The sequence below is a fragment of the Raphanus sativus genome, chromosome 4 (assembly GCF_000801105.2).
Source record: "Raphanus sativus cultivar WK10039 chromosome 4, ASM80110v3, whole genome shotgun sequence".
In the NCBI taxonomy this organism is placed as follows: Eukaryota; Viridiplantae; Streptophyta; class Magnoliopsida; order Brassicales; family Brassicaceae; genus Raphanus; species Raphanus sativus.
In genome coordinates, this window is record NC_079514.1 from 38,528,121 (window position 1) to 38,555,512 (window position 27,392).

The window sequence follows — 27,392 nt, forward strand, 5'->3', positions numbered from 1 at the left end:
ACGCCTACATAGATCTTTCAAAAGCAAGAAAATAAATTATCCACATTTGTTAGATTTGTCAAAGTAGTGTTGCTGTGTTAGTGATTGAATTGAAGCATGACTTGCGGTTGGAACTAATTAACGAATGAGGGGTCGGTAAGTTTAAGAGACAGTGAAAGATATAGACAATCGACCCACCAAAACACTGGTGACCAAGGAATTGAAGGGAATAGTGCATTCCTTGCTATTCCTAATTGTTTTTACCATTTATGAGGAATCGTTTTTCCTTTTCATTCCTTGTTATTCCTTTTATTCTAGAGGAATATAGAACAAATTTGTTCCTTGCTATAATTGATGAGGAATAATATTCCTTTCTATTCCTATAAGTTTATTCCTCTGCATTTTTTCCCTACTCATTCCTAGTATTCCTCTAATGGTCACCAGTTAGACCCTAATCCTTGCAGCAACCAAACATTTTTACTAACAACAACGTATAACTATATATATGAAAGCCAGTTTTCAAAAAAAAAAACAACAACGTATAACTATACTATACAACATCACAAACACATTACATATAAACTTTTCTTTTTGACGTGAAATTCAAATAAAGATTGGAAATAACTAATATGAGACTAGTACAAGACTTCTAGGGATGGATATACATTTAGTGCCATGCCTGAATATCAAAATTCATTAACAATTATTAATATTTGTAAATATAGAGAAGTACGTAATCACTGTAACAAAAAATTAATATTAAAAAAATTTGGACAATAATTTAAATTTAATTAAATAAAGAGTATGTCATGTTTTTACTTTTTAGTTTAAAAATGCAAAAAAAAAGAGCTGGTTTTCTTGGAGTGTGATTGGTAACTACAAGAGTAACTTGGAGTAATTAATATAGAGAAATTGGGAGTAACAATAGTGGAGTAAAAAACATATGAAAGAAAAAGAAAATGTCACATCCAGCGTAACACAGTTTTTTCTTGATATATTTAGCCCAATATACATAAAAGAGCCCAATATTGGCAAGGTATACATGACAAGACTTAAAAGCCCAACTTCACACCATTAAGCTGGTTGTCGGACGATTTTGCCCTCAGCTCGATGATGTAACCGCTGGTCCGTACTCTGGCGCAGCAGGTGAGCGAAAAGGGTGTCAGGCGCGTAGAGTGGCGCTCGATGTCGTAGGTTGCCAGGTGTTTCACTTCTCCTCCACTCGTTCTCTCCGGTTTTTGAGTCGAAAAGGTTGGACGCTATCTCCCATATCTCATCGGTAAAGGAAAGGATCTTTTGGAAATCTAGCTGTACTTGTTAATAGGTTTTATTAAGATAAATAAGAGGAGATAACAGCTTAAGCAAGTGTTGTTGGAGGAAAACATATTAGAACGAGAACTGTGATTGAGAGAGAATAAGAAAAATTTCATCACTGACAGTAATCGTTTTGCTCTAAGGTGAGTTCTTAGCTCGGTAATCCTGGGTGATTAATAGTTGAGTTGTTAGCTCAATATATTAACAGTTACTTTATTTTATTTCAGATAACGCAATGGGACAGCTTGTGAAGCTGGTGGCCGGTGTGTGGGTGAGACACGCACAAGGCTTGTGGGAGTTTCAAGTTTATCATTCTGAAGCGAAGTACGATGTGGTGGTCAGGGAAAACGAAAGTTTGGAATCCTTAATGGAGATGGTGAAGACTAACTTCAGTCTTCACGAGAGGCTATTACCCTCAGAGCCAGTGGTTCTAACTTACGAATATCCCGAGTTGATGAAAGTTCATGGAGATTACTCAACGCCTCCGGTTGAACTAAGAGAGGATGGTGATGTGGAGCTGTTCATGGCAGTTAAAATGGACTTTGTCAATCTCCACCTATTCGTAACCTATGGATATAGGGATGTCGAGCAGTATGAGACGGTAAGGAGAATCGAGAAGAAGCAGTTAGATGAGCAGACAACAGTAGCTCGCAGAGGTAACCTTACCTGTAAATTAGTAGACGTCACGCTGATAATATTAGTTAACTGTTACGTATTATTTTAGACGTAAAAATAACTAGACTCTGTTAACTTAGGAATGATGAATGAGGAGTTGTTGCGATGCACCCAAGAGAGCGATGGCGACAAAAGCTCTGGTGATGACTGTTATGAGACAGGCTATGTGACTCCAACACAACAAAGGCAAAGGAAAATGCCAGATGTTGTGATAGAAGCACTGTCAGACTCGTCTAGCGAGAAAAACAGGTTCAATGAGGTTGCTGTTGGTGCCGGCGGGAAGGTGCCATTCATAAGTCTACTTGATGAAGTTGCTAGTCCTGATAGGGAAGGGGGATTAAGCCAAGAAGGAGGTACAGTAAAATATAAAAAAGTAGCAAGTACATATTATTTTAACCGTTATCTTAAAAATTTGCTGTGTAAGAACGAGAGTAACCTGTGTTTGTATTACTTAGCAGTTCCTCCGGAAGGTACCAGTTGGTTTGCGGCTTTCTTTGATAAGGGGAAGGGCAAGGTCACCGAGACTGAAGATGAAAAACAACTGATGCCAGTTAGTGAAAGTGATCTGTATGGTCTAACAGACTGTGAGAACCATGGTAATTATTGATTTTTAAAAAAATTGCTAAACCTATACATTGTAAAAGTTGTAGTTAAATGACACAATTTAGTTCGTTTATGCAGATGAAGAAACAATACCGGCAGGGGAACATCTGTTCACGGGTCAAGTCTTTATTGACAGAGAGGAATTCAAGCTCCACATGTCACGTCACGCCGTCGCTAAGAAGTTCACTTACCGGGTAAAGCGTTCGGAACCTGCTAGGATGGTTCTAGAATGTGCCGGGCCTACATGTGAATGGAGGGTTTATGCGGCAAAGATAGGCGAAACTGAAAGGTTTGAAATCAAGACTTTGGAGAAGACACATAGTTGCTCAGTGGATGAAAGGTCCTTCTACCAGAAACACGCTACCTCTAACATGATTGGTGGATTGATGCGTAACCGTTACACCGGGATAGGTAGCGGGCCACGGCCAAGAGCTCTGCGTGAGATCATGAGGACCGAGCACAGAGTGGCTATCACGTATTGGAAAGCATGGAAGGCAAGAGAGTTTGCAATTGCGAGTGGAGGGGGAAACGCAGAGAATGCATACTTATCTCTGCCCTCTTACTTAGAAGAGCTGGCACATCAAAACGAGGGGTCTCTGATTGCACTGGAGACCACTGGGCAGGCAGACGGTTCATACCGTTTCAAATATCTATTTGTTGCTTTTGGAGCAAGTGTTAGAGGATACACTTACATGAGGAAAGTAATCATCATCGACGGGACGCATCTAAAAGGGAAGTACTCAGGTGTTCTGCTCACGGCAAGTGCACAGGATGGAAACAACCAGATCTTCCCACTTGCTTTTGGGATAGTGGACAGTGAGAATGATCAAGCATGGTCATGGTTTTTCGGTAAGCTACAGACATTTGTGCCGGATGCTGAGGATTTGGTGTTTGTCTCAGACAGGCATTCCTCAATCTACTCTGGGATAAGACGGGTTAGTTTTGTTCATATCTCACAGATTAGCCTTTGAATTAGTAGTAAGTCGTTAGCCGTTATGTTTGCAAGTATACGATAACTGTTTAGTTAGTATATACTTGTTTGTTTACCTCCTAAGAGTTATGGAATATTGTCTGTTAAAAATATTCTTAAGGAATAATATTTATGTTGTCCGTTAAATTGAATAGGTATACCCGCGAGCCTTCCATTGTGCCTGCCTGATGCACCTTCAAAGGAATGTGCAGACAATTTTCAAGAAGCGTCACCTGATATATCTGATAGCTAGGGCTGCTAGGGCTTACCGTTTGGAGGATTTCTACACCCACTTCAATGAAATCAAGGTGATGGACATTGCTTGTGCAGACTACTTGATCAGGATTGGATTTGAGCATTGGGCAAGGGCCCACTGCCCTGTTGCAAGGTACAATATTATGACCAGTAACCTGGCCGAATCACTGAACGCAGCACTTGCTCAAGCCCGTGAGTATCCTATTGTCCCCCTCATTGACTACATAAGGACAATGCTCATGGGTTGGTTCTCTTCAAGGCGAGCTGCATCAGCATCAAATGCCAGTGCTTTGACGCCAAAAGTTGCTGAGATTGTGTCTAGAAACTTCGTTGTATCTACAGGATATGCAGTCAACCACATCATCAATGCTGAATATGAGGTCCGGGATGAAAATGGAATGTTCTACCGTGTGGACCTCATCAACATGACTTGCTCCTGCAAGGAATTTGATTGTCTGAGAATCCCATGTACACATGCTGTAAGTGCTTCTGTAAAGGCTAAACTGAAAATGGAGAATGTTGTGGCCGTGGAGTACAGCAACACGTATTGGGGGATGGCTTACTCAGGAAGTATCAATCCGGGGAAACCAGCTACAGGAGTTCAGTCGGCATCTAGTGGAGATGGCAGCATCAATCTGATGCCTCCTTTAACGAGGCGTCCAGCAGGAAGGCCAAGGAAGTCAAGGATACCATCGAGGGGTGAATTCAGGGTTAGTGAATATTCAATGCATTAGCATATACGATCAAACCTTAGCATTTATAAATTGTTTTACGTGCTAAAAAAGTAATATGCAATAGAAAGATAGGTTAACTAATGCAAATCTTCATGTCGTAGATGAAGGGAATGTTCAAGACTCGTAGGGCATGTGGCAGGTGTGGCGGTGCAAACCATAACCGCACAACCTGCAAGATGCCTATATGAAAAGAAGAAGGTTAAGCTATTAGGAAGTGCAATGGTAGGGATGGTGGCGCTTTTGAAGGTCTGATCGGGGGCGACCCTTTTGTATTATGTTATAAACTTAAGTTCCCCTAAGCGGATCCACATTGAGAAGATGTTGGATCTGAATAATATTGCCCTCCATAAGGGATGTAAGAATGATGTTTGCTACGTTAAACTATGTTTAAGACTATTATGGTGATGTCATATATTTTAATTATTAACTGACTATTTCTCTTTTGCTCGCTAATTATCGAGATAAGGGTTAACATATAACTACACGGAAGGGAAAAGGTAGAATAATGAACACAATATAAACAGGCTTTGAGAGAGAAAATAATAACTCTTTACCATATAATTTAAATTATAATCCTTAAATATAAAAAGAAGGTAATGTTCTTGTTTTTAGCGGCTATGCTATGGAATGGTTAAAAGGTAGAGAAGAGATTTAATTTATTCTAACGGTTATAGATGATGATGGTCGTTAATTTTCCAGATAACGGGTTATTATTTCGTTTAAAAAATAGTTAAAAAATAAAGTTTGGAATAAATGAATGGGCCAATGTATGAAAAATTTAAAGGAAACATCCTGATAACCGTAATAATTTTTCAAAAGTAACAAGTTATAAAAGAACAGATGGAGAAAGACTAATTATTTTTGAGATCGGTGTAGAAATCGACAAGCAATTGCTTCGCTGCCTCTGGTAGGATACGAGCTGTTATAGCTTTCACGCCAGCAAGACCATTTGTAGCATGTGCTTGAATCTGTAAAGCAACCATCAGAGCAGAATCACCTGACCTACCGAGCTGTGGGACACCTTTAAGACGGTTGATAGTGTACGCCTTCTGCGGACCAGTTAGCTCAACACCTTCCGCCTGCTTGGTTAGATATGGCATTAGGTTTGCAACCGGATTGAGCTCCTTCTTCATGAGGCTCTCAGTCTTGAAAACGGTGTTGCAGTCTATCAAACTGACAACAGAGTCTTTAGTGTCAATACACACCCCTACCCAGTGCTGCTGGTCGATGTTGAACGGAAAGTAGATCCTCTCTGGAAGGAGTGAGATAATACTCTGGAGATAGACACCAGAGAACTTGAACCTATGCCTATCTTTAAGAAGGAGTTTCGCCATTCGAGAATGATGCTCCATGATTAAAGCCGGGAGAGTGGTGTCAAAAATTTGAACCTTAGCATCACCGGGAAGTTGACGGGCAAAGTATAGCATTAATGCATCCATGATCTACAATAACAAGGTTGGGATACATGAAAAAGGAGAATGGAAAAATATGGATCAAACCAGTAATTTGTAACATGTGTTGTAAAAGATATTACCTTGGGGGTTATGGATTGTGGCCTAAGAGCAATGTCCGAAAACTCGAGGGGGCTAATCGCGTGGGCTGGTGAGATACTGATTGAGCTGTAGAGTAAAAAATAGCGGTATTCGTATGTATTAGACGTTACGAAATGAGGAACCCAAATATTTGTAAAAATATTTGTTAATATTTCGTTTAACAGATACAATTGGTAAGTCAAACTTACTCTTTCTTGCTAATCTCTTCCTGAAGGTTAGAGAACATGATACCAAGGTTGGGATTGATGTTATACCCGATCACGGTTTTGTTGTCGCATTGATAGTCTTGATAAACAGTCGGTGTATTACGAGACCTTGTGCTCCGACGGGTTTCAACTTGAACTTTATCTGCTGGAGGCATGGCGTAATTTAACGGTTTCGCATGGACTTGAGGACAATCAGATACATCTTCCTGCGATAGACCCAGAGAGAAAGACGGAATACCTATGAGGTTATAAGGAATATGGGACTCCTAATATATGTCGGACGAAGCAGATATATTTGTTAAGATAACGGCTAAACATTAATATTAGGGTTAACAAAAAAATTACGAGAAAATAATAACAGACCTCGGGTACTGGAGCGAGTGGAACTGCAGGGTCGGTAGGTGAGGATTTAACAAAGTTAACGTCAGCCATTGTTGAAGGCCTGACATTTGCCGCTGGGACGGTGGAGGGGACCTGCAATGTTTGGAAGATTAAAAAAAATAGGACAATAAAAAGGATAAATAAAGACTCTAGATCCAAATATTGGGAGGGGGTAACAAATAACCTCAGGCTGTGAATTGGACACGAACTCGGAGTCAGCTGTTTTACCATCGTTTAAGGCAGATACAGGCGCCTATATATAGGTAGGAGGAAGTAAATTAGCGGATAAACTTTTCTTTGCGGGAAAAAGAATCAGGTGCGTGTAAAATAAAACTTTAGTGGGTAAGTAACTGTAAACAGACCTCTTTAGCTTTCTCGGTTGAAACAGGTGCTTCAACATCACTGGTCTGAGCATCAACACCAACAACGTCAGGCAAAGGAGGTTTGGTAGCTTCCAGGGGAGACTGGACCTGAAAACAAACGAAAATTGAAAAATAGGGCGAGTGGGATAATATATTGTTATGTTACGAGAACAAGAACATATACCTCCTTTTCCGAAAGGGTCAGGTTCGCGGACTTAGTGGTTGCAGCGGGATCTGAAGTAGTGAAAGGAACCTACAGATGAGAAGAGTTAAAATTTAGCAGCTAGCAGACTGGTTAGGCGTTAAAATAATATTGATAATTGTGTTTAACCTTCTATAGCTAGAGCTAGCAGTGAAACTATATATTAACTGAGTTAAGTACAATGAGAAAAAATACATGGTCTTTTGTCTGGGACAGGTTCTCTGACTGAGTGGTAGTATCAGCATCTGAGACTGTGCCAGGAGGAACCTGCGCAAAAGATGATATACTGTTTAGACGCCATTAGAATAGTTAGCTGTTAACAGACATTATACAGAGAAAAATTTCCTATAAGACAGCAGGTGGAAGTTAAACTGTATATTGTAAAGTTAAGTCAAGACGAATATATACCTCGTCTGTTGACTGGGACAGGTTATCTGACTGAATGGTTGTAGCAGCATCTGGGGCAGTGACAGGGACCTGTGGAAAATAAGAAATACTGATTAGCCGCTACAGGACGATATAGCATTTAATAAATCGTTCATACTGAGAAATAGTAGCATCTAAAACTAGCGAATGCAGTTAGACAACACACTTTTACTGTTTTGAAAGTAGGGAAAAATACCCTATGCTCTGACAGGGTTATGTTCTGTGACTTAGTTGTTGTACCAGCATCTGAGGGAGGGACATGAACCTGTAGATAAGATGAAGGAGAAGATAGCAGATAAACGGTTTTGAATCGGCTATTACTAAACTTCTTATGCTAAAAAGGTACTTGCCTGCTTAAGTTTCTTAGACAATAAACCAACGGTTTCACCAACTTTGCTCTTATTAGCCTCAACACCAACATCTCGGGACCGGGAAGAAGGGGTATTTTGGGAGTGAGGACGTGAAGACTTCCCCTACAAATAAATAATAATTACAATTGGCGGTTAATAAGGGGCATCTGACGTTAAAGAAAGCATTTGAAATGTCTATATGCTAATATTTGGCGGTTAATACAACGGTTAGCGGAAAATAGGAATAAATAACTGTTAATGAAAAGGATATGAAAGAGGTGTACCTTCTTGTCATTATGAGGAAAACAACCAGCATATTGACCAACATTTGACTGCTTAGATTCAACACCAACATTTTTCGTCTGAGAGGCACGGGGAATTTGACTGACACTTGGAGATACGGTGTGTCCACCACGTGTCTTCTTGGCTCGGGGGGAAGAACGGATAGCTCCCTCAGCTGAAGCCTGGAAAGCGGTAATAAATAGTTTGGTAAGATGAGAGTTAGATGAGTTGGGGGCCAAAAAATTTAAGAAAACTAGGAAAATGTAGATAAGAAATGTAGATAAGTTACCGGGGCAGGTCGTTTGTTGCGGCTAAGATCTTGGATAACGGTCTCAATAACATCTGAAGGATTGACAGTAAAGGGGGGGGGGCAGGGGAACGTCTATCAGGAGGTGGAGGAGGGCAATACCGTGCTCCCGAATGAAATTGACCACTACCGTACATCGGAGTTGGGTTGCTTTTGGAGACAAGATCACCCACTGCCTTTATCACAGCATCTTGCATATACTGGAGCTTGGAAACAAGGGAATACTCAATCTTCTTCTCAAACTCGACGAGACCACGCTCAACAGACGACCCAACAGAGTTAGCAACTCGAAGCTCTATACCACCTATATAATCCTTCATTAAGGAGGAAACAAGATTTGCCAGCCCATGAGCTTGCTGTGGATCAGAAGACTCAGGATCAGGTATCTCAGGGAACATGTCTTTTTCAAGAGTCTCAGTAGCTTCTTTATCCTTCTGGTTCTTCATCATCCTCAATCTTGAGAGTTCAATAGCAGTGAGACCACCAGTAAAAAGATCTTTCTTGAATGCAAAATCCTCACCGATCAAACGCAAAATGTTATCAACTCGAGGATCATCACTCTCGTCCACACGCTGCAGATCATGTCCACCATCCAAAACATGAAGAGGATCGTCAATAATTGTCTTAGGCACAACCTACAAACAACGAAATGTATACAATATGTTAGCGTTTAACAATAGTTAGACAGGTTAAATGAATGGTTAGTCTTTATCTAATACTGAAAATAGCAGCTAATAATAAGTTTATCATCCAATAGACGATGAAAAAGATATCTTCGAACTAACAAATGTAGCGGATAATAAAATCATTGGCATCCAAACATTGATTTGGTCTTTAACAATACGGTTAAGCTATAACTAAACTGACATTAGGCTACAACTAAGCAGATCATTTACTGGTTTGAAGTTTACCTTGCATTCACGATCTATTTTCCTAGCATTCCCAGGAACAATTTCAAACTTGGGCTCGGCGGTAGACGGTTGATTGATGTTCCCTTCAACTTCAGCCTGTAAGGTTTCACCTTCACTTTCCGAGTCATCCAACCGAGCGGGGGCATTGTCAATGACCTCTTCCTTCAGCAACGGAACGGAGGCAATCATGACATGTTGGATTGCATCGACGTATCCTTTCAAGGCAACAGAGCTCCGGGACAACGAGACCTCGTCTTTACCAATAAGGTTGGTAATAAGGAAATCAAATGATACTCTCCCCCACGGATAGGCTAAAAAGGCATCAAAATCGCGGCTTAACTCAACATACTCCGGGATAATTGACGGTTTGTGTGAAGACGGTAAGAGCACCGACGATATGATGGAAAGACAAGCCAACTTGAGCCTGGCACTGTCTTTAACCTTGCGGCGTTTGAGCATGTCAACGGCGAGCTCGAGTGAACAAGATTTCAATGACCCAAAAATCTCAGTCCAATAAAGCTTCTCCTTCAGAGGATTTTTCCGTTTCTTCGGGGCAGAAGCAGGAAGTTTGCCACAGTTGAGACCCGTGACTATTGCAAACTCCCTCAAAGAAAAGCGGATGGGATAACCAGCAAAGAGAATCCAAACTTCGTATTTCTTGTTCACCTTAAGGAGGCGGACAATAAGAAACTGCCCAAATGCTCCGGAAAAGGGCGGGTTGTCTTCAAGGCTAAGGATCGTACCAAAAGTAGAGTTCTTAAGGAAATCAACCTCTGCGGGGTCAAGTGCTTCAAGTATAGATTTGGTGTTCTTGACTTTGTGGTAAGAATTGACACGCTCCCCAATAGGTTCTTCGCCGGCGGCGAACATCCGTGGAGGAAGTTCCATCGGATCAACCATATTAATTGAAGAGAATTGATTCCCTTTGGAAATTAAAAGGAATTGGTGAGAGGTTGAAGATAATTTGGAGAATGAGTGAAGAATGAGAAAAAAAAAACGGAAAAGCAAGTTAGTACGCGAAAGATTAGGAAGAAAGTGGAAAGACAGTTATTAGAGATTAATGTCTTGTCCAAAAGGAACTTCCAATCCAGTTAAGAGGGAGTTGACGTCCAGACCGAAGTCTTGGAAACCGAAGGGAGTCAGGCATGCGCAGAGTAGAGTATAGGGGTAGTTTGGTCTTAAATTGGGAAGGGGATGGACGATGGTAGATGGCAAATTTGAAAGCCACTTAAGGCTATGGGCGCCAATATTCTCTTTTTTCTTCACATATCAAGAGGAACAAAATAAACAATTTTACTCTGTTTAAACAGTCACTAGCGAAAACATAGGTGAAAAGTTTTCAACCTGATTGGTATGATTATAGCTGAAGTGAGAGTAAATGTATTTCTCGCTAAAAATATAACGCTATTTATGACATACAGTCATACCCTTGGAGTTAGATACTATACGGAAGAATCTAATGTAATTATTATGATCAAAACTTTTAGCAAGATCAACAATCATGTAATCAAAAGTTGGTTAATATAAATTGATGCTGAACCAAAATAAAAATCATTTATTTGTTAGTCTCACCACCCTACTTTTGGGATTTCGATTCGGACCGGACGATAACTACTCTTATCCAAATGGAATACTCTCAAAATCAAACCGGATCAAATCAAACCAAACTAAATCAAGACAATGGAGGTTCGATACGGACGACAAACAACTACACTTTCAGTTTTTGTCTGAATCCATTTATTCATCTTCTTGAATAGAGAGAAACACAGATCTTTGCTTACGATCAGTTCTTTACAGAAATTGTCAGAGAGATTAAAATCAAACTACTCAGGGATAGGATCCCACAACAAGAGAGTAAACAGAAGCAGGTTCGGAACCAAAAGAGGAATGAAAGGATTCACTTCGCTCACCAGCTTCTTCCTCCTCAGCCTCTTCCTCACATACACTCTCCTCTCCTCTCTTCCCCATTTCCCTTCCTCCACTCCTGCGGCCATAAGAGCCGGCGACGGCTGGTAAAACGGGCAATTCGACCTCCACGAGGTATCGGGAAGACCGAATCTCGATGCCCTTTTGAGGAATTGAGAAACCCACCATCGACGGAGATGATGCGTTCCCGGAGAGCGACAGAGGATCGGAGGGTAGTCCCAGGAGAGGTAGCATGGGATTAGTGTTGCGATGAGGAATTGGGAGTGGAGAGATGGTTCCGTTGTTGGGTTTGTGAGGATGTGAGTCACGGCTTGTAGTCTCTGTTCCCATGTCGTCTCCTCCATTGTCTTTTGTGTTTTTTTTTTAAATATTTTGTTCGGTTTGGATTAGGATCGAGAGGCAGAGAGACAAGATTGTTGGTGTTGCTGTCTTGTTGGGCCTGTATTGCTGTCTTGTTGAGCCTGTATTGCTGTCTTGTTGGGCTCTTCCGGTTCAGTGATATAACAAATAAATCTACTTTGTTTTAACAGAAGTACCCATATAAAAATACCCTTAGTTTTCAGTGTTATTTACACTTCCATGCCACTGACATTAAATAATACTTCTTATTTTAATGTTGTCTTTTCCACTTTGATTAATATGTTTTCCAAAATCAAATACACAATTAAATAATATTTCCTATTTTAATATTTTGTCTTTTCCACTTACGTTAATCTGTTTTCTAAAATTAAATTTGAATTAAATACACTTCATTAACTTCTCAATTAAATCAATGTCAAATTAAAAAAAAATACATTTTTATCGGACAAACAATTCATGGAAATTATAATATCAACTATTCCTTTAACAAATCTGAACGAAAAAAATATTACCAAATTTTGAAACGAAATTAGATAATATCCAAAAGGATTTACCATTTGGTATCTAGAAAACCATAACCAAACCTTATCTGAACAAAATATTTCGGATATTCGAATGTATTTAAATCATATTTATATACTTTAATATTTTAACTATTTTTCGAGTTAATATCCAAGATATAAGCTATTTTAAGTTGTTTAAAATATTTGAATTATAAAAAAATAATCAAAAGTAAACATCTAAAGTAGATAAACAATAATCAAAACACAAAAAATACTTAAAATATATATTTATTCTTCATCCAAATATTCAAGTTAAACTTATTTTAATTTTTAATTTAGGTACTTTAGCTTACATTACTCAAATTTACATGTTATATTTTTTAGATTTAAGGATATTTACAGATATATAAATTTTGAAAATTTAAAAATAATTTAAACGGGTTATCAAACCCGCAAAGTTCCAAATCCAACCAGAACCAAAGTTTATAAATACCCAAAAAGAGTTAGAATCTTTAAATTCAAAAATCTCAAACCCGAATAGATTTTAACCGAATTTGAGTGGATATCCAAATACCCATCCCTAGCTTAGTCAATATAAAACGATCAAATATTATAAATATACTATTTAGTATAAATAAACAAAAACTAAAACTGAAAAGTAATACCCGTGCGGTTGCACGGGTCAAGATCTAGTTTATGTATTAAATCCGAAGTCACAACCTTGATTTTGATTCATGTGTGAGTTTTTTTTAAAGTGAATCTCACTAAAAATCAATTATCATTCTTTTATTACTAACAATAATATGGCTTAATAATATATCACTTTTTATATAACCATCGACTTCTACAAAATTGGAATCAGTTAGGTTATTAGTTTGGCTTATAATAATTGTATATTAGGCTAAAAATAATTTAAATGCAATGTTAGTTTAGACTAAGAATATTTTATTCATCCAATAAATTGTCACATTTAAATGGTATGCACTATTAATATGAAAATTATATACTATACTTTAAATAGTTATGATTTGTATATTTTTGCAAATACATTTTACTTTTTAATCTTTAGTTGCATCATTTGAGTTCTAGACTTTAAATTTATGTTTAATATTATACATAATATGTAATTAATTAAAATATATGTCAATTTTATTTGTTTGATTTTTGATAGTTCAATAACAAAATACTAACTGTTTAATTACTTACTTTTTAATTATAATCAAAGAAGATATAAGTATAATTATCGTTTAAATTTATAATTTTGTGAAATGTTAATATGTATTTGGTAATGAAAATTATTTTCTATTTTACCGAACTTTACATATGTCGATGAATTTAAAATGAAAACTCTTATTCAACAAACAAAAATATATAAAATAAAATACAAAACATGTTACATTTAAAAATAATTGATTTGATGAAAAACAAGACAGTTGATAACATACTTATGTTTGTATATGCATTAAAACATATATGTAATTATAATATATATATATCATTTTGAAGTAAAAACTATAATGAAGATTAACATCTGCGCGGTTGTGCGGATCGAAATCTAGTAAGACTACACCAACTTTTTTTTTTTTTTTTTGTGTAAATGTTAAAATTCATACCAAGGCTTTTCTTTAACATAGTTTGTGGAGATCCACTTATTACAGCAAGAAATAAATAAAACAACACAGAGCAAGCGATTACAAATAGAAACAAAACAACTAAGGCACAGGCGGAGGCAGGCGGAAGTAGACTTGTAGAGGAGATGGCGTAGAGGGCGAAGATGGAGGGATGGAGATGAGACGATCGCGCATAAGGCGATCCACGCGCGCAAAGACCCCTGCTGCAGAGGAAGATGATTGTTGAAAGATACGTAGGTTTCTCTCTCGCCAAATGCAGTAGATAATGCATTGAAGTAAGAGCTTCAGAACAGCTGGTAGGCCCGGAGAAGATACCACCTGGTGATCGGAAAAGAGATCCACAACTGCCTGGAGCGATGGAGGAGGAGAAGGAATGGAAGACCCGCAGAAGTGAACCCAAATAGCTCGGCTAAATGAACATTGGAAGAACAGGTGGTCATGTGATTCTGGTCCTGCGGAGCAGAGAGCACACTGCAAAGGAACAGCCAGGCCCCAAGAAGCTAGTCTGTCCTTTGTCGGTAATCTAGATAGCATTGCCATCCAAGTGACAAACGAACATCTCGGTATCTCTTCCTTGAACCAGACCATGGAGTGCCACCGTACAGTTTGACCTGATTGGCGGATAGCATGCCAAGTTGCCTTAGACGAGAATTTAGGAACATAGTGACCATCACCATTACGCCAGTAAAACCTGTCCTCACCTCTGGTGGAGTCAGGGGGACTCATTGTCGATAAGACAATCTGAATAGTCTCAGCCTCATCCGAACGAGCAGAAGGAAGGACCCATTCACCATTCTCAGTTGCAGCATTGACAGAGTCGTCCAAGCCGATCAATAACTCCCGAGGTCCTCTCTGCCCAAACGCTTCAAACAGAGGCCCCATATCAGTCCAAAAGTCATACCAAAAGCTAGCTGTGCGGCCATCTCCAATACTACATCTCAGAAATCGGGCAGCAACATCTTTGATCCTGATCATACTCCTCACGGTAGGAGAAAGCCTCTGAGAATCCGCTATAGACCAATAGCAGCGCCTGTCAAACACGTTAGACCGCAACCAGGCGACCCACAAAGAGCCTGAACCAGAGAATAAATTCCACACTCTTTTGAGTGTAAAGACCTGTTCAAATTCCTCTAGCCTTCTCAGTCCTAGTCCACCCTCCTTCTTAGGTTTACAGATGTTATCCCAGCTTACCCTAGCACCAGAAGCAGAGGATGACCTGTTCTTCCATAGGAAAGCACAACACAAGGAGTCCACCTTCATATAGAATCTCTTAGGCAAAGCAAACACAGAGCTCCAGAAGTTTACCATTCCGTATATCACAGATGCAACAAGTGTAATCTTTCCAGCAAAAGATAAACTTTTAACAGTCCATGAGTGCAGTTTAGCAGTGATTCTTTCCAGGAAAGGCTGTAGTGTAGCAAAACTTATCCTGCTTGGATTGAGAGGTAGGCCCAAATACCTTGTCGGGAAAGTACCCAGCTTGACACCTGATAAGTCACTGAGAACCGAGCTCTCAATCTCAGAGTATCCCCCAAAGAATATCTCTGACTTAGCCGCATTCATGTCTAGCCCTGTCAGTCCTTTGAAAGCCGTTAAAACCCTCGTAATACCCGTGAGAGAATGTCGTGAGCCATCAGAGAATATCAGAAGATCATCTGCAAAGAGTAGGTGAGTTACCCTCGGGTCATGGCACATGGGGTGCAGGCGGATTTCACCAGCGTCGACTGCTTCCTCTAACAGCCGAGACAGGGCTTCCATGGCCAGAATGAAGAGATAGGGGGAGATTGAATCCCCTTGGCGAAGTCCCTTTTTCCCAGGAAAAAACCCTGCTAATTCTCCGTTGATTGCTACCGAGAATCTTGGCGAAGTTATGCACTCCTTTATCCAAGTAACAAACAACGGTGGGAAATCCTGAGCCTGTAATATCTTGATCACAAAATCCCATGATAAAGTGTCAAATGCCTTCCTAATATCCACCATTAGCATACAACTCCGAGGACAAGCTGAGGATTTATAATTTCTGATTAATTCGGAAGCGAGCAATACATTCTCCCCTAAGCTCCTTCCTTTCAAGAATGCTGCTTGATTCTTTGAGATACTCTTTTGGAGAATTGGCTTGAGCCTATTCGCAATGACTTTGGTAATCACTTTGTAGACTAGGTTGCAGCAACTGATAGGTCTATACTGACTAAGCTGGGTCGCAGAGCTTGTCTTCGGAATTAATACGATAGTGGTTGTGTTAAGATCCTTTAACAACCTACCATTGCAAAAAAATTCCTCAATAGCTGAGATTACATCAGCCCCCACCGTGTCCCATGAAGCCCGAAGAAACTCAATACAATAACCATCAGGTCCTGGACTCTTGTTCTGAGGCATAGAGTCGATGGTACCTTTGATTTCAGTAGCTAACACCTCTCTCTTCAAATAAGCTTGCTGAATATCAGAGCATCTGAAAGGAAGAAGCTCCCTGAGCGAGTCTTCTGAAGCGGGGGATTCTAGCAAGTCAGTGTATCCAAGAATATTTTGAAAATAAGCAGCCGCGTGGGATTTAATTTCAGACGTTGTCCCCAAGAAAGTATCATCCTCGTCTCTGAGGTAATGAATATGGTTCCGTGAGTTTCTTTGGGTTACTGTCTTGTGGTAGAATGGCGTGTTTCTATCTCCCACATCTGCCCACCTGACTCTAGATCTTTGCCTGAAAAATTTCTGCTCTGCATTCAGCAAAACGTTAAGCTTTCCTCTCTCCAAGTGCTCCTCCACTGCTGTATCTGCATCAGGCTGAGTTAAAAGAATCCTCTGTAATGCCTCAACTTTCACCGATTGATCTTGCACTCTCCTGGAAATACCACTAAAGTGCCTCGTATTGATTTTCCTCAAGTCCTTTTTCAGGAGCTTCATCGTTCGAACTAGCTTGAACTGTTTTGAGCCAGAGATAGAGCCAGGATTCCAAGCTTCAGCAACAACAGATTGGTAATCCGGATGGTCAATGATGTGATGAAAGAACTTGAAGGGCTTCCGAGAAAATCTCCTTAAGGTGGGAATTTTAAAAAGACAAGCTGCATGATCGGATTGTCCAGGCTCCACAAACTCAGCATAAGCTTCAGGAAACCGAGAGGCCCAAACCTGATTGATAAGCGCATGATCAATTCTCTTTGATACTGGTGCTGTGTCATTGTTATTCATCCAGGTGAAAGGAACGCCTTTTGCCGGTGCCTCAAAGAGTTCCACAACTTGCAGAGCCCAGTTCATGTCCTCCACTCCCGTATCATCCACTACTCCCTGCGGGTAACCCGAATGGTGGGATAATCTAAAGATTTGATTAAAATCTCCGACAACTGCCCAAGGAGAGTGTAGCATCGCCGGCGTCTCATGGATGTGTGCCAAGTCATTCCATAAAGCATGCCTGTCTCCAACATCATTAAAGCCATACACAAAAGTGATGGTGAGGTTCACATTTTCTGCCATAATATAAATCCCACAAGTAACCGCTTGCTCTGTAGCTTTATATATAAAAACCGAGACTGAGGGGTCCCATACAACTACTATCCGTCCAGAGTTATGCTGCTCATAATTCCCAAAAAACTTCCAACCTACTGGAATAGCGTTGTGAATCCTTGCAGCGTTACTACTCTGTATGTGCGTCTCAAGGAAAGCACCAAAAAGGGGTCTATGAGTAGTGATCCAATCTTTAACAAAAGTGTGGCGTCTGTCTCCATTAAGTCCTCTGACATTCCACGCAAAAAACATCGACATAATAAGTTAGTGATGGGTTTTGGCCTTGCGGCCGCTCTTCCCATTGTTAACTAGGAAGAAAGGATCTTCAGGGCCTAGGTAAGAACGCCCTGATCTGCTTGTTTTACTGCCTGCTTGCCCCTGAACCGGCTGTGACTTCTCTGAGCACTCAGCCTTATCCTCCAAAATGGTGTTCACGCCAGAAACAGGAACATAACTATCCTTTCCACCCTCCACTTCTTCAGCAATAATATGATCGCAGGGTGGAGCAGCTTCTGTTACGATGACAACCAGACCCTCTGGAGTCCCAGAGTCGTCTTGTCCCACCGGATTCTCGCAATCACCACTCTCTAGAGCCTGGGGGTCCTCGATCAACTCTCCTTCCTCCACCTCTAATTCCTTCGCAGGATCAGAGGTTACCGAACTCTTGGGAGAATTCTTCAAGTGGTCTTGTCTAATCGGTCTTCTCTTCTTCTTCTCGGTATCCGGACTGACTGATCTCCTTCTCTCAGAACCGGACTTTGGAGGAGTGAATCTACATTTCTCCTGCAGATGACCATACTTTTCACACAACTCACACTTTAATGGAAGCCATGGATATGACACCTCTATCATTATCTCCTTGCCGCTAGAAAACCAGAGATGATATTCCTCGGCAACGGTTTTGTAAGGTCCACCCTGACGTATAGCTTGGCGACTTTGAAATTCTCTTTGCGCTCTGTTTCCGGGTATAAGGAGACAGGTTTCCCCACTGCCGTAGCCAGTCTACTCAGGCTTTCCTTGTTAAAGAGCAGGTAGGGTACATTCCTAAGCTCCACTGGAACCACCGCCTTTGTAATCGGAGCTTCTTCAGGAGCGAAATCAGGGGACCACGGAGCCACAAACATCGGGAAGCCAGCAACATTCCAGCAAGTCCGAGATAACAGGAACTGTCTGGTTTTAGGGTTGGTGACCCTTAGTAGAAACTCTCCTTCACCCACATTGTGAACAAAAATTCTCGGACCAGTGCTTGCCCATAAAGCATTGACTACTCCGATAATACGACCCATAGCTGGCCAATCACCATGGAATCGAGCATAGATGAACTCTTTAAACTCCTCTTTCGCGGACTCAATATTTTCATCCGGGATAAGCACAAACGGTACTCCAGTAACGTGTTCAGATGGAGTGCCGAGCTCCTCTAACTCTGCTGAAGCTTTCAGAAGGCTAGCATAACTCTTCGTCTCTTTCGGTTCCTCTGGTAGTACCGGTGAAGGTACCAACTTTGAGTCTGAAATGGACAAAACTGGTGTTGAGACTCCAACGCATTCCTCCCCAGTAGAAGCAGGAGTATTCAAATCTGACAACGACGGAAGCTCCGGCGAGGGAACTGGCAAGTCAGGGGAAGGAGAAACAGAGTCTGTCGGTGGAACAGAGACTGTTGGAGAGGCAACGTCACCCTTCGCGGAACTCGGAGGAGAGGTCTCAAGCACCACATCAGTGGCAGATTCAGCAACGGCACACGGAGCACCGGCGATTGGAGACTTCTGCTTCAACGAGTTGACGGAGATAGACGGCTTGTAAGCTGCCTGCAGACGAGCCATTTTCGAGGAACCACGGAGAGCATTGCGGTGTTTCTTCTTCGGAGGCATGAGAGAGACGCAGAGAAAAGAAGGAGGGGAGGAGTTCTCGCCAGATCGGCGTGAGATTTTTATATCTACACCAACTTTTCTTCCCTTTAATTGCAGATCTTTTGTTGTAATATATTCATTCTTCAGACTTTTGTTGAGGTGATTTATTACCAAACATAGGCTTTTGTTTTGTCTTCATGCGATGACTCTTTTGATTTGTTAATGTATCAAGTGGACTTTGGGTTCTTAGGTGAGTTCCAACGTCTAACACCCATGTTAAATAGTTTTCTCTAGAAATGTCAAGGACTTCAAGGTTCAACAAGATTTGACATGGTTGCGTTATATGATGAACCAAAAATGAAATTTATTATTATTTGAACGGGCCTTGTGGTCAAGTGGCAGTGGACGGGTCTGGGACGCTAACACGTTTCAGGTTCGATCCTCCTGCTATGCGAAACTAAGTCACATTGTTCTGTTCACCTAACGCGGATATGGGTCCATGCTTTAGGACCCATTTGAATGCCCAGGAGAAGGAGTCCATCCGCGGGCTTGCGACTCCCCCGGGGGTTAGGTCTGGTTCCAATAGTGACCCGGGTTTAACCCTTTAGTTACAAAAAAAAAAAAAAAAAAATGAAATTTATTAGGAACAAAAAAAAGATGTAAATGGCCATATAAAGAGTAAAGCAAATGATATGCTATTATTAATGAAAATAGATTTGGGCAATTTTTATAAGCACAACATTCTGGGGTTTTGATTTTGGAAAATACCAACAATTTTAAGAAATTTCAGAATACAATAAGGTTTATATTTATAAAGATTTCCTAAATTATTATTAAGGTTATTACAAATATTGTAAAGAACTAGTAGTATGATGAAAAATGAAGATTCACATGGATTCCCAGAATCAGTATGAATCTATGTATGTTGATGACAAATAAAAATGAAGATACTTGTAAGATTTGAGGAGTCAATACGTAAGATTTTCCTCTTTGTAGATCTCTAATCTTATCTCTATATATAAGAAATTGAAAGCCATGATTTAAATTAATATGAGGGCGGAGAATGTGAAATGAAAAAGAAAATTGTGGTGTACGTGGATATCGTAATACAAAAAAAAAGGAATAAGAATGTGGTCGCTACTCGCTACGTTAAAAGAGAATAGAATATTAGAATGGTCCAAGCATAATCGAACCAATACTTAGAGAACATGTGCACGCAATAAATTATAATTTTATGTTACAGGAAACAGGTTAGTCTATTTTATCCAAAGAAAGAAACTAGTAATCTACATGAATTTTCTGTAGAAAACGTTTAAAAGAACTGTTAAACAGACGGTCGTGTACGGTTTTGGTGCCTACCACTGAATTATGTTCAAGGCCTTTTATATTTTTGTTTAGAAGTGTGTTTTAAATACTTAAGTCATATTTGTTCAAACCATAAGCTAAAGACAGATCCCGGTTCAAAACCATATCAGAGGTCATAACCAACAAAAGGATAAAACATAACTTAGAGAAAAAGATACATCCAATTGTTCTTAATAGTTGATGCATGACCCACACATAAAAAACAAAGAAAATACTCTTTTTCTTGTAACTCCAACCTAATCCTAAAAACAACCCTACAACGAAGCGACCAATATTACAAAAGTCATCAACTTGTGACATCCGAAAGTTCAGCTAGCACGTCATCTTCAAAATAAATCAACTTACTTAAACCACAAGCAAACAAACGCACATAAAAAACCACTAGAGAGCAATGTCTAGCAACATATCTCTCATGCCATACATGTCCCTCCCCTGTGAATGAAGACGATGATGACTGCTTTGAACATCAGAAACACCTTTTTGCCCTTCAACGCAAGGGCCAACCATCGCAGTGGGCTCATCATCATCCCTCAGTGGGAAACCAAATAGCCTGCACCTGCCTGAACCTCCGCCGTGATGTTCTTCCAGACCCTCGTTGAGACCATTCGAGCTGGTTATCAAGACAGAAGAAGGTGATGATGACACGTGGACTGATGATGACGGTAGGACACGGCTACTAAAGTTCTGGAACGGGCCGCCGCACCATGCGTTCCTCTGGCTCAACCCCTGCTGCTGCTGCTGATGAGGAGGGGTCATTGAGTAGGCTGGAACTGTTTCTTGACCTTGAAAGACCTTATGGAACCTATGAGAGTCACCGAACTCAGTCGTTCCTTTGAACCGGCCTCTCCTGGCCCCTGCTCCTCCACCATCCGAAGAGGTGTTGATGAAACCCGGAAATTTTTCTTGACCTTGCAAGACCCTCTGGAATCTTAGAGATTCCTCCAAGTCTGTGGCGTTGATCCCCTCTGAAACACAAGCAGAAGAAACCAATAAGAAGATTTTATATTAAGCGGTTAGAGAACGATGTGTTTTGGCTAAGGAGATTGATTGTGTAATTACCAGAGACAGGAATATCAGAAAAGCCTATCCTGCTTCTTTTAGGACCTGTTGTTATGAAGCTGCCTGAATTGGAGACTGAACCAGATGGCTCAATCTCCCATGGTGACACGCGCTGTTGATGCCTGTTTGCCTCACTGTCGTCCCACCTTACCTGAATATGAAATCAAAACCAACAATCTTTTTGGTGATCTCTCAAACCAAAACTAAGTGACATGTCAAAAGATCACAACTCATATAGCTTACCAAAAGGCATCTCCATTTAGAACCAGGCCACCTGATAGGATCCATGTCGCTGATTCCAGTTATAATCCCAGCGGATCTGACAGACCAAACAGGCAAAAACATTTTAGAATAGATGGGACAAAAAAAAACTTAGGCGTTGAAGCATTGAGCTATATAAACCTTCTGTCAGAGGCATCTTCAGACTCAACCCTGGCTTTGAATCTCATACCGATACAAAAGGGATAGTCAACAATCTTCAAGAACTTCTTTGCAGGGACTATGAAGTTTGACCAGCTTCCCCTGCACAAAAGTTTTACCAAATTGCAATGTCATTAGACAAGTATCAGTGCAAACATCTTATATTGCTGTGCCTTGGATTGTAATAACTCTCAGGGGACAAAGGGAGAATAAAAAAGTCAGGCTTTACTTGGGGTTGTAGTAAATGTTGAAGGCGGTATTGGTGGATATGGCATGAGCTACTTGAGAGAAGTTGTTGTGATTCATATTCTGATTATACTGTGTGGAGAAAGCAGAAGCGGCTTCAATATGAGCAGCTCTTCTAACTCCCAAACGCAGTTTGCCATCATCACCTCTAAATTAGAGAAAACTATATCACAACCCCTCTAACAATTAAACAAAGAGGTTTTTATAGGGAGAGCAGTTAAAGTTTTTCTTGTTACCGGAGGAAAAGCACAGCATCTCCAGAGACAAGCTTCTTCTTGTTCACAAACGCACTCCACCCTGTAGTGAGCAAATGCCTCCTAGGTTGCCCTAAAAAAGACACTCGAATCATTAAAATACTCATCTATGTCTCAAGGCAAGCAGGAGGCAACAAGTTTTACCTCGATAAATGTGGCGAAAACGCCACTCAAGGCCATGAAGATCCCTGGCAAGAAGCTCCTGAGATGGCCGTGGCTGGCTATAGTCCTACACATAAACGGTATATGATTATGGAGTTAAATCAATCTTTTTATGAGTTTATACAAAATTACTAAAACCCTGAATCTTCTCAGACAAAATATAGAGAAGCCATAGAGTGTGATATCATTGGTTTTAAAGGAGTGGATAAGTGTACCAGAGGAGGGAAGCAATCCTCGGCAGCACGGCGAGGAACAGAGAAGCCACCATGGGTGCTTGTATCAGAAGCAGTGAGGGTTTTGCAGAACATGTGAGGAGGAGTATTAGACCTCTTAAGCACTTCATAATCTTCCTGATCTCCACCATCAACATCCACAGCTCCCTCACGCACTTTCCTCTCAATGTCCTGTAAGTAACAATCATCTCAAAATCTCTAAACTAAAGCAATCTCTCCCTCTCTTGTTCCGGAGCTAAAAGAAAGAAAGCACTCACCTCAGACTCAGGAAGAAGAGAGACTTGAGCATAGACTTCATCAGTATCTGTCTCTGCCTATGAAAATCCAAACCACAACAAAATGTAAAAAGGTGCAGACTTTTCTCAAACGGAGCAAAAGGGGAAACTCAATTCAGTAACAGAAGCACAAAACACACACACAAAGACACTTACAAAGCCCAAAAAACAGAACAAACAAAGAAATAGACAGGAAGAGGTTGTTATAAAGACATACGTGAAGCTTGAGATCAAGAATACGACAAAACACGTGAGGAGGAGGAGGAGGAAGGCCGTAAACCGCGGCAGGGGCTTGTTGTTCCAAATGTCCCTGAGGGAAATACAAAACAAGGCTTCCCCTTTTCGGGAGAGAGATGAGTGGTCCAGCACAAGCGTGCCACAGCTCCAGACAAAACCCAGACGAACTCGAAGACCCACTCACACCAAAACCAAACGCCGCTGAGGAAGACGAATTAGAAGGAGAGAGCGACCCAGAAGCCGAAGAGACCGTCTCGTCTTCCTCCTCCGTCACGTTCAGATCGATTAAACCACCCATTACAGAGAGATAAAAGGTTAGAGCTTTTACCCTCCTCTGAGTGAGAAGAGAGAGCACAGTGATGATGAGTCTTAAAGACAAGGGTTTTCCTTTTTAGAAGAACCCAAGATTTTTGATTAACTACAGCAACTAAAAAAAAAAAGTTTTGATTTTTAATTTTTTTTGGACAATGTTAAGAGGGAGAGAGAGAACAGAGTGCTCTGTACAGTGGTCTCTGCTTGCTACGTCTGGTGTGACTGATGTGTATAAATGGCTTTATGACCTTTTGTGCGTTGGATGGAATTAGATTTTTTTTTTTTTTTGGTAGATTGTTTTCTTTATTTTTTACGTTGTACACAGCAGTTTCTTGCATATAATAAATACTATTGGACTTTAACAAATGTACTTTATACAGTGTTTTTTTCATTACAAGTACAATGATTATACATGAGATCTGCAAAAATAATTTACTTAACTAACTTCTTTTAATGATTTTACATATCCCCTATATATTAAAGGAGAAGCATTTTTAAGGCTTTCCTTAAACGATTTTGGTGAGAATGCATGAGAAGGCTCGGATCCACGTGTCGCTCTGTGAGGAAGTTTAAGAAAAACGGATCATTTAATGCGTCGCTTTCTTTCCTTATTTGTTTCAATGTCAAGAAACTTAACAATTTTTTTTTTGCATACTCGAACAGTTTCTCTTGACATTCTCGAACAATTTCTCTTGACATCGTCGACAAGAAACAACCACAATAACAACATATAGTTTGAATCCCCATCTCAGCAAGGAGATAAAGATCGTAGCAAACTCATTACCACGAACCAGAAACACTTAGAAGGATTTCTTGTCGACGATGGATGGACCCGAGTCATCATTCTCTCCCTTCGAGTCTTGCCGTCTCCTGTCGCGGGTTCTTGATCTGAGATCGATGGAGCAGCACTTAGCGTAGACGAGGGGGACAAAAGTTAGTGAGAACATTATATTGGCTGGAACTCCAGTTGCGAAGGCCAAACTCGCCTCGAAATCCGTGGTGAGGTTGCCGTTTGCAAACAGGGAGAGATAAGGGATGAACAGAGACATAGTAGTAAATGTGGAAGATTGTAAGAGAGAAGGAGAAGATTTGATACGTGTACGAAGAAGAAACTTTATGTTTTTCATAGTCTTCGATTGTATATAGGACTATATACTACAAAACTTCTTTGTCCTTTATATTAAAAATTTACTTGCATCACACATTTTGTTCTCTACACTGATTTTTAGTTTAGTTCTCGGTCTACAACTATTACCCAACCATCAAATCGAGAACTAAGCTTCTTTCTCGACAACAATTTTCTTTGTTATTATTTCTATTCCTATTTTGCTTTGACGTTAAACTCATCTGCGGGAATGAAAATTATCTATGGGATCTCGTGTATTATCATTGACACATGTCGTCTCCTACGTTTAAGCTTACTCTTGTAAAGCGTAGATAATTAAAATAGTTGAATAATAACTATAGTTCGCTGGTGCTGCGACTGAAAGAAGTTACAAGAATGAAGAGAGAGTGCCGCAGACACGATTGCTGTTGAGATGGATGAGAGCGAGGTGAGAGAGAAGGCAAATGGGTTCACGTTTGAAACCAGCGATGTATCCGTGGTTGAGATCGCTTACTTGTTCGAAGAATATGGTGCACAGAAAACGTCAGTGTAGCTGCCGACCGAGGGACCAATCCAGTCTCCTGTCAAGTTCTTTGGATCGGAGTATATGACCATCTTTCATAAATGAAGTGCACCATACGCTTGCTGATGATGGTGTTTATGGTTTGAGGAGTGACTTGTGTGGTGTTCAGGGGTATGCGTTGCGATATGATAAAGAAGATAACTTATGATCATCATCTGCGGTGTATCGACTTATATATAGAGAACATTTTTTTCGTTTCAGCTTTTACTGTAAATGTACAATTTTATTTAAAGTAAAAGGAGCAACGTATTCGATATGTGAGATTAATTCTCGATCTTCTAGCTCAAGTGCCATCAAACCTCTGCACGCTCCCAATGACTCTCCAGAGTTCCATCTTATCTCATGTTCCATATAAGATTATTAAAAGTGTGTGAGTACGGATCTTGCATACCTATAGTTCACTCCAAATTCTTAACTATTATAGCTAAAATATCATCTTTCAACTGTTGAGTCCAAACTCATACTGGTCTTATTGTCCAAAAGCCTATTGTTGAACTATAGTTATGGTATAGGTTCAAGCTCTTACGTTTGCATGAACTATAGCCATGCATATGTTTATATCCATAAACGATGACTTACTGTTAATATATATTGGTTGAATCGCAATTATAATATTAAACCGAAATCTTATCTTATTAAGCTTATTCCGATGTAAACCTTAATTCAGTTTCGGTTTGAGTATGATAGAAGGAATAGCTGAGAGCGTGATCGATCACGGTTTTGTATGCTTGAGTGATATGCAAGGTTGATAAATGAAATGTGATTTGCATATATTTTTAAAAATTCGCTAATGGAAATATTTATATCCTACAAGTGTTGCGCAAGACACGAATATATGACATTAAATTCTTTTTATCGCCGACTATGCTTAAGCGTTTTTAGGTTTTTACAACTATATAAGAGGCGCACTCTCATCTATATTAGTCATAACCTAAACGAAAACCTAAGCATTCTTCACTCATTCTTCTAAATGGCAGCCATAACCTCTGTGTCTGATTTGAAACCGTTCAAGTCAATGTGGAAGATCCGCGTGAAGATCATCCATTTGTGGAATAGTTATTCCGCTGCTGGTGGCTTAACTATTGAGATGGTTCTAATCGACTCTAACGTAGGCATCATTTATTTTGCTTCAAATAAACTTTAGTATGCGCAATTTGTCATTATCTAATATTTTAATTTTTATTTCAGGGTGTTAAGATTAATGCTACTGTGAAAAAGATTCTGATCAATCGATCTTCATGGTGTTATGTAGTCTAATGGTACCTATCTATAAAATGGCAGATCTATTAAACGAGCTGGCGAGGAAATAAAAGGATGCATGGATTTTTCCAGTACAAGTGTCTATTAAACAAGACACTATGTACACCATTTATACAATTACTTCTCAGTAATTTTAAATTTGCAGGATCTCTTTATACGCATGTTTTAAAATAGACAATATTTAATTAAAATTTTTGGTTCGGTAATAAATTATCTATGCTGGCTAAACCGGACTATTATGCTTCTGAGATTTTTACTTTGTATTGTTTCCTTTTGTCATATGTCCTCTCATTGTTTCTGTTGTGTCTCAAGACCTAGACGCAATATATTTTTGAAATAGAACAATTTAATATTTATTTATTTATTTTAAAGAGAGTTATTTAATATATATTATTTATATATTTATTTGAAATTGATATATTTAAAATAGAAAATTGATAGTCTTTAACTAAAATTGATTATATAGTTAGATAGATCTAAAATTAATATCCAGATAACCAGATCTGAATCTGATCCAAACTAAATATTTTGAATATCAAAAATTTATAAATCTTATTACATATTTATGTTAATTATTTACATATATTTATATATATTAGATATTCAAAA

At 39.8% G+C, this 27,392-nt stretch overlaps 2 protein-coding genes across 2 annotated transcripts; both read right to left on the reverse strand.

The window, feature by feature from the left end:
- Positions 1–11,136: 11,136 nt before the first annotated feature.
- LOC108831469 (uncharacterized) lies at positions 11,137–11,864 on the reverse strand. Its single transcript, XM_018605016.2, has one exon. It carries the CDS (start codon positions 11,778–11,780, stop codon positions 11,334–11,336), a length of 447 nt encoding a protein of 148 aa, XP_018460518.1. The 5' UTR covers positions 11,781–11,864; the 3' UTR covers positions 11,137–11,333.
- An 8,884-nt stretch (positions 11,865–20,748) lies between these two features.
- LOC108831472 (auxin response factor 3) lies at positions 20,749–24,027 on the reverse strand. The gene is made up of 10 exons (XM_018605019.2): positions 23,504–24,027; positions 23,269–23,325; positions 22,994–23,182; positions 22,761–22,845; positions 22,599–22,689; positions 22,346–22,510; positions 22,099–22,218; positions 21,940–22,015; positions 21,697–21,847; positions 20,749–21,602 (listed from the first exon to the last, which is right to left on the reverse strand). The coding sequence occupies exons 1-10, from the start codon at positions 23,819–23,821 to the stop codon at positions 21,019–21,021; spliced, it is 1,836 nt and encodes a 611-aa protein (XP_018460521.1). The 5' UTR covers positions 23,822–24,027; the 3' UTR covers positions 20,749–21,018.
- Between the last annotated feature and the right edge of the window lie 3,365 nt (positions 24,028–27,392).

Excerpts from the sequence above, each read along its gene's own strand:
- LOC108831469 (XM_018605016.2), bottom strand. The coding sequence starts at position 11,780 with ATGGAGGAGACGACATGGGAACAGAGACTACAAGCCGTGACTCACATC.
- LOC108831472 (XM_018605019.2), bottom strand. The coding sequence starts at position 23,821 with ATGGGTGGTTTAATCGATCTGAACGTGACGGAGGAGGAAGACGAGACG. Across the intron at positions 22,846-22,993 it reads AGGATTGCTTCCCTCCTCTG|GACTATAGCCAGCCACGGCC; the intron begins GTACACTTATCC and ends GTTTATGTGTAG. Across the intron at positions 22,219-22,345 it reads AACATTTACTACAACCCCAA|GGGAAGCTGGTCAAACTTCA; the intron begins GTAAAGCCTGAC and ends ACTTTTGTGCAG.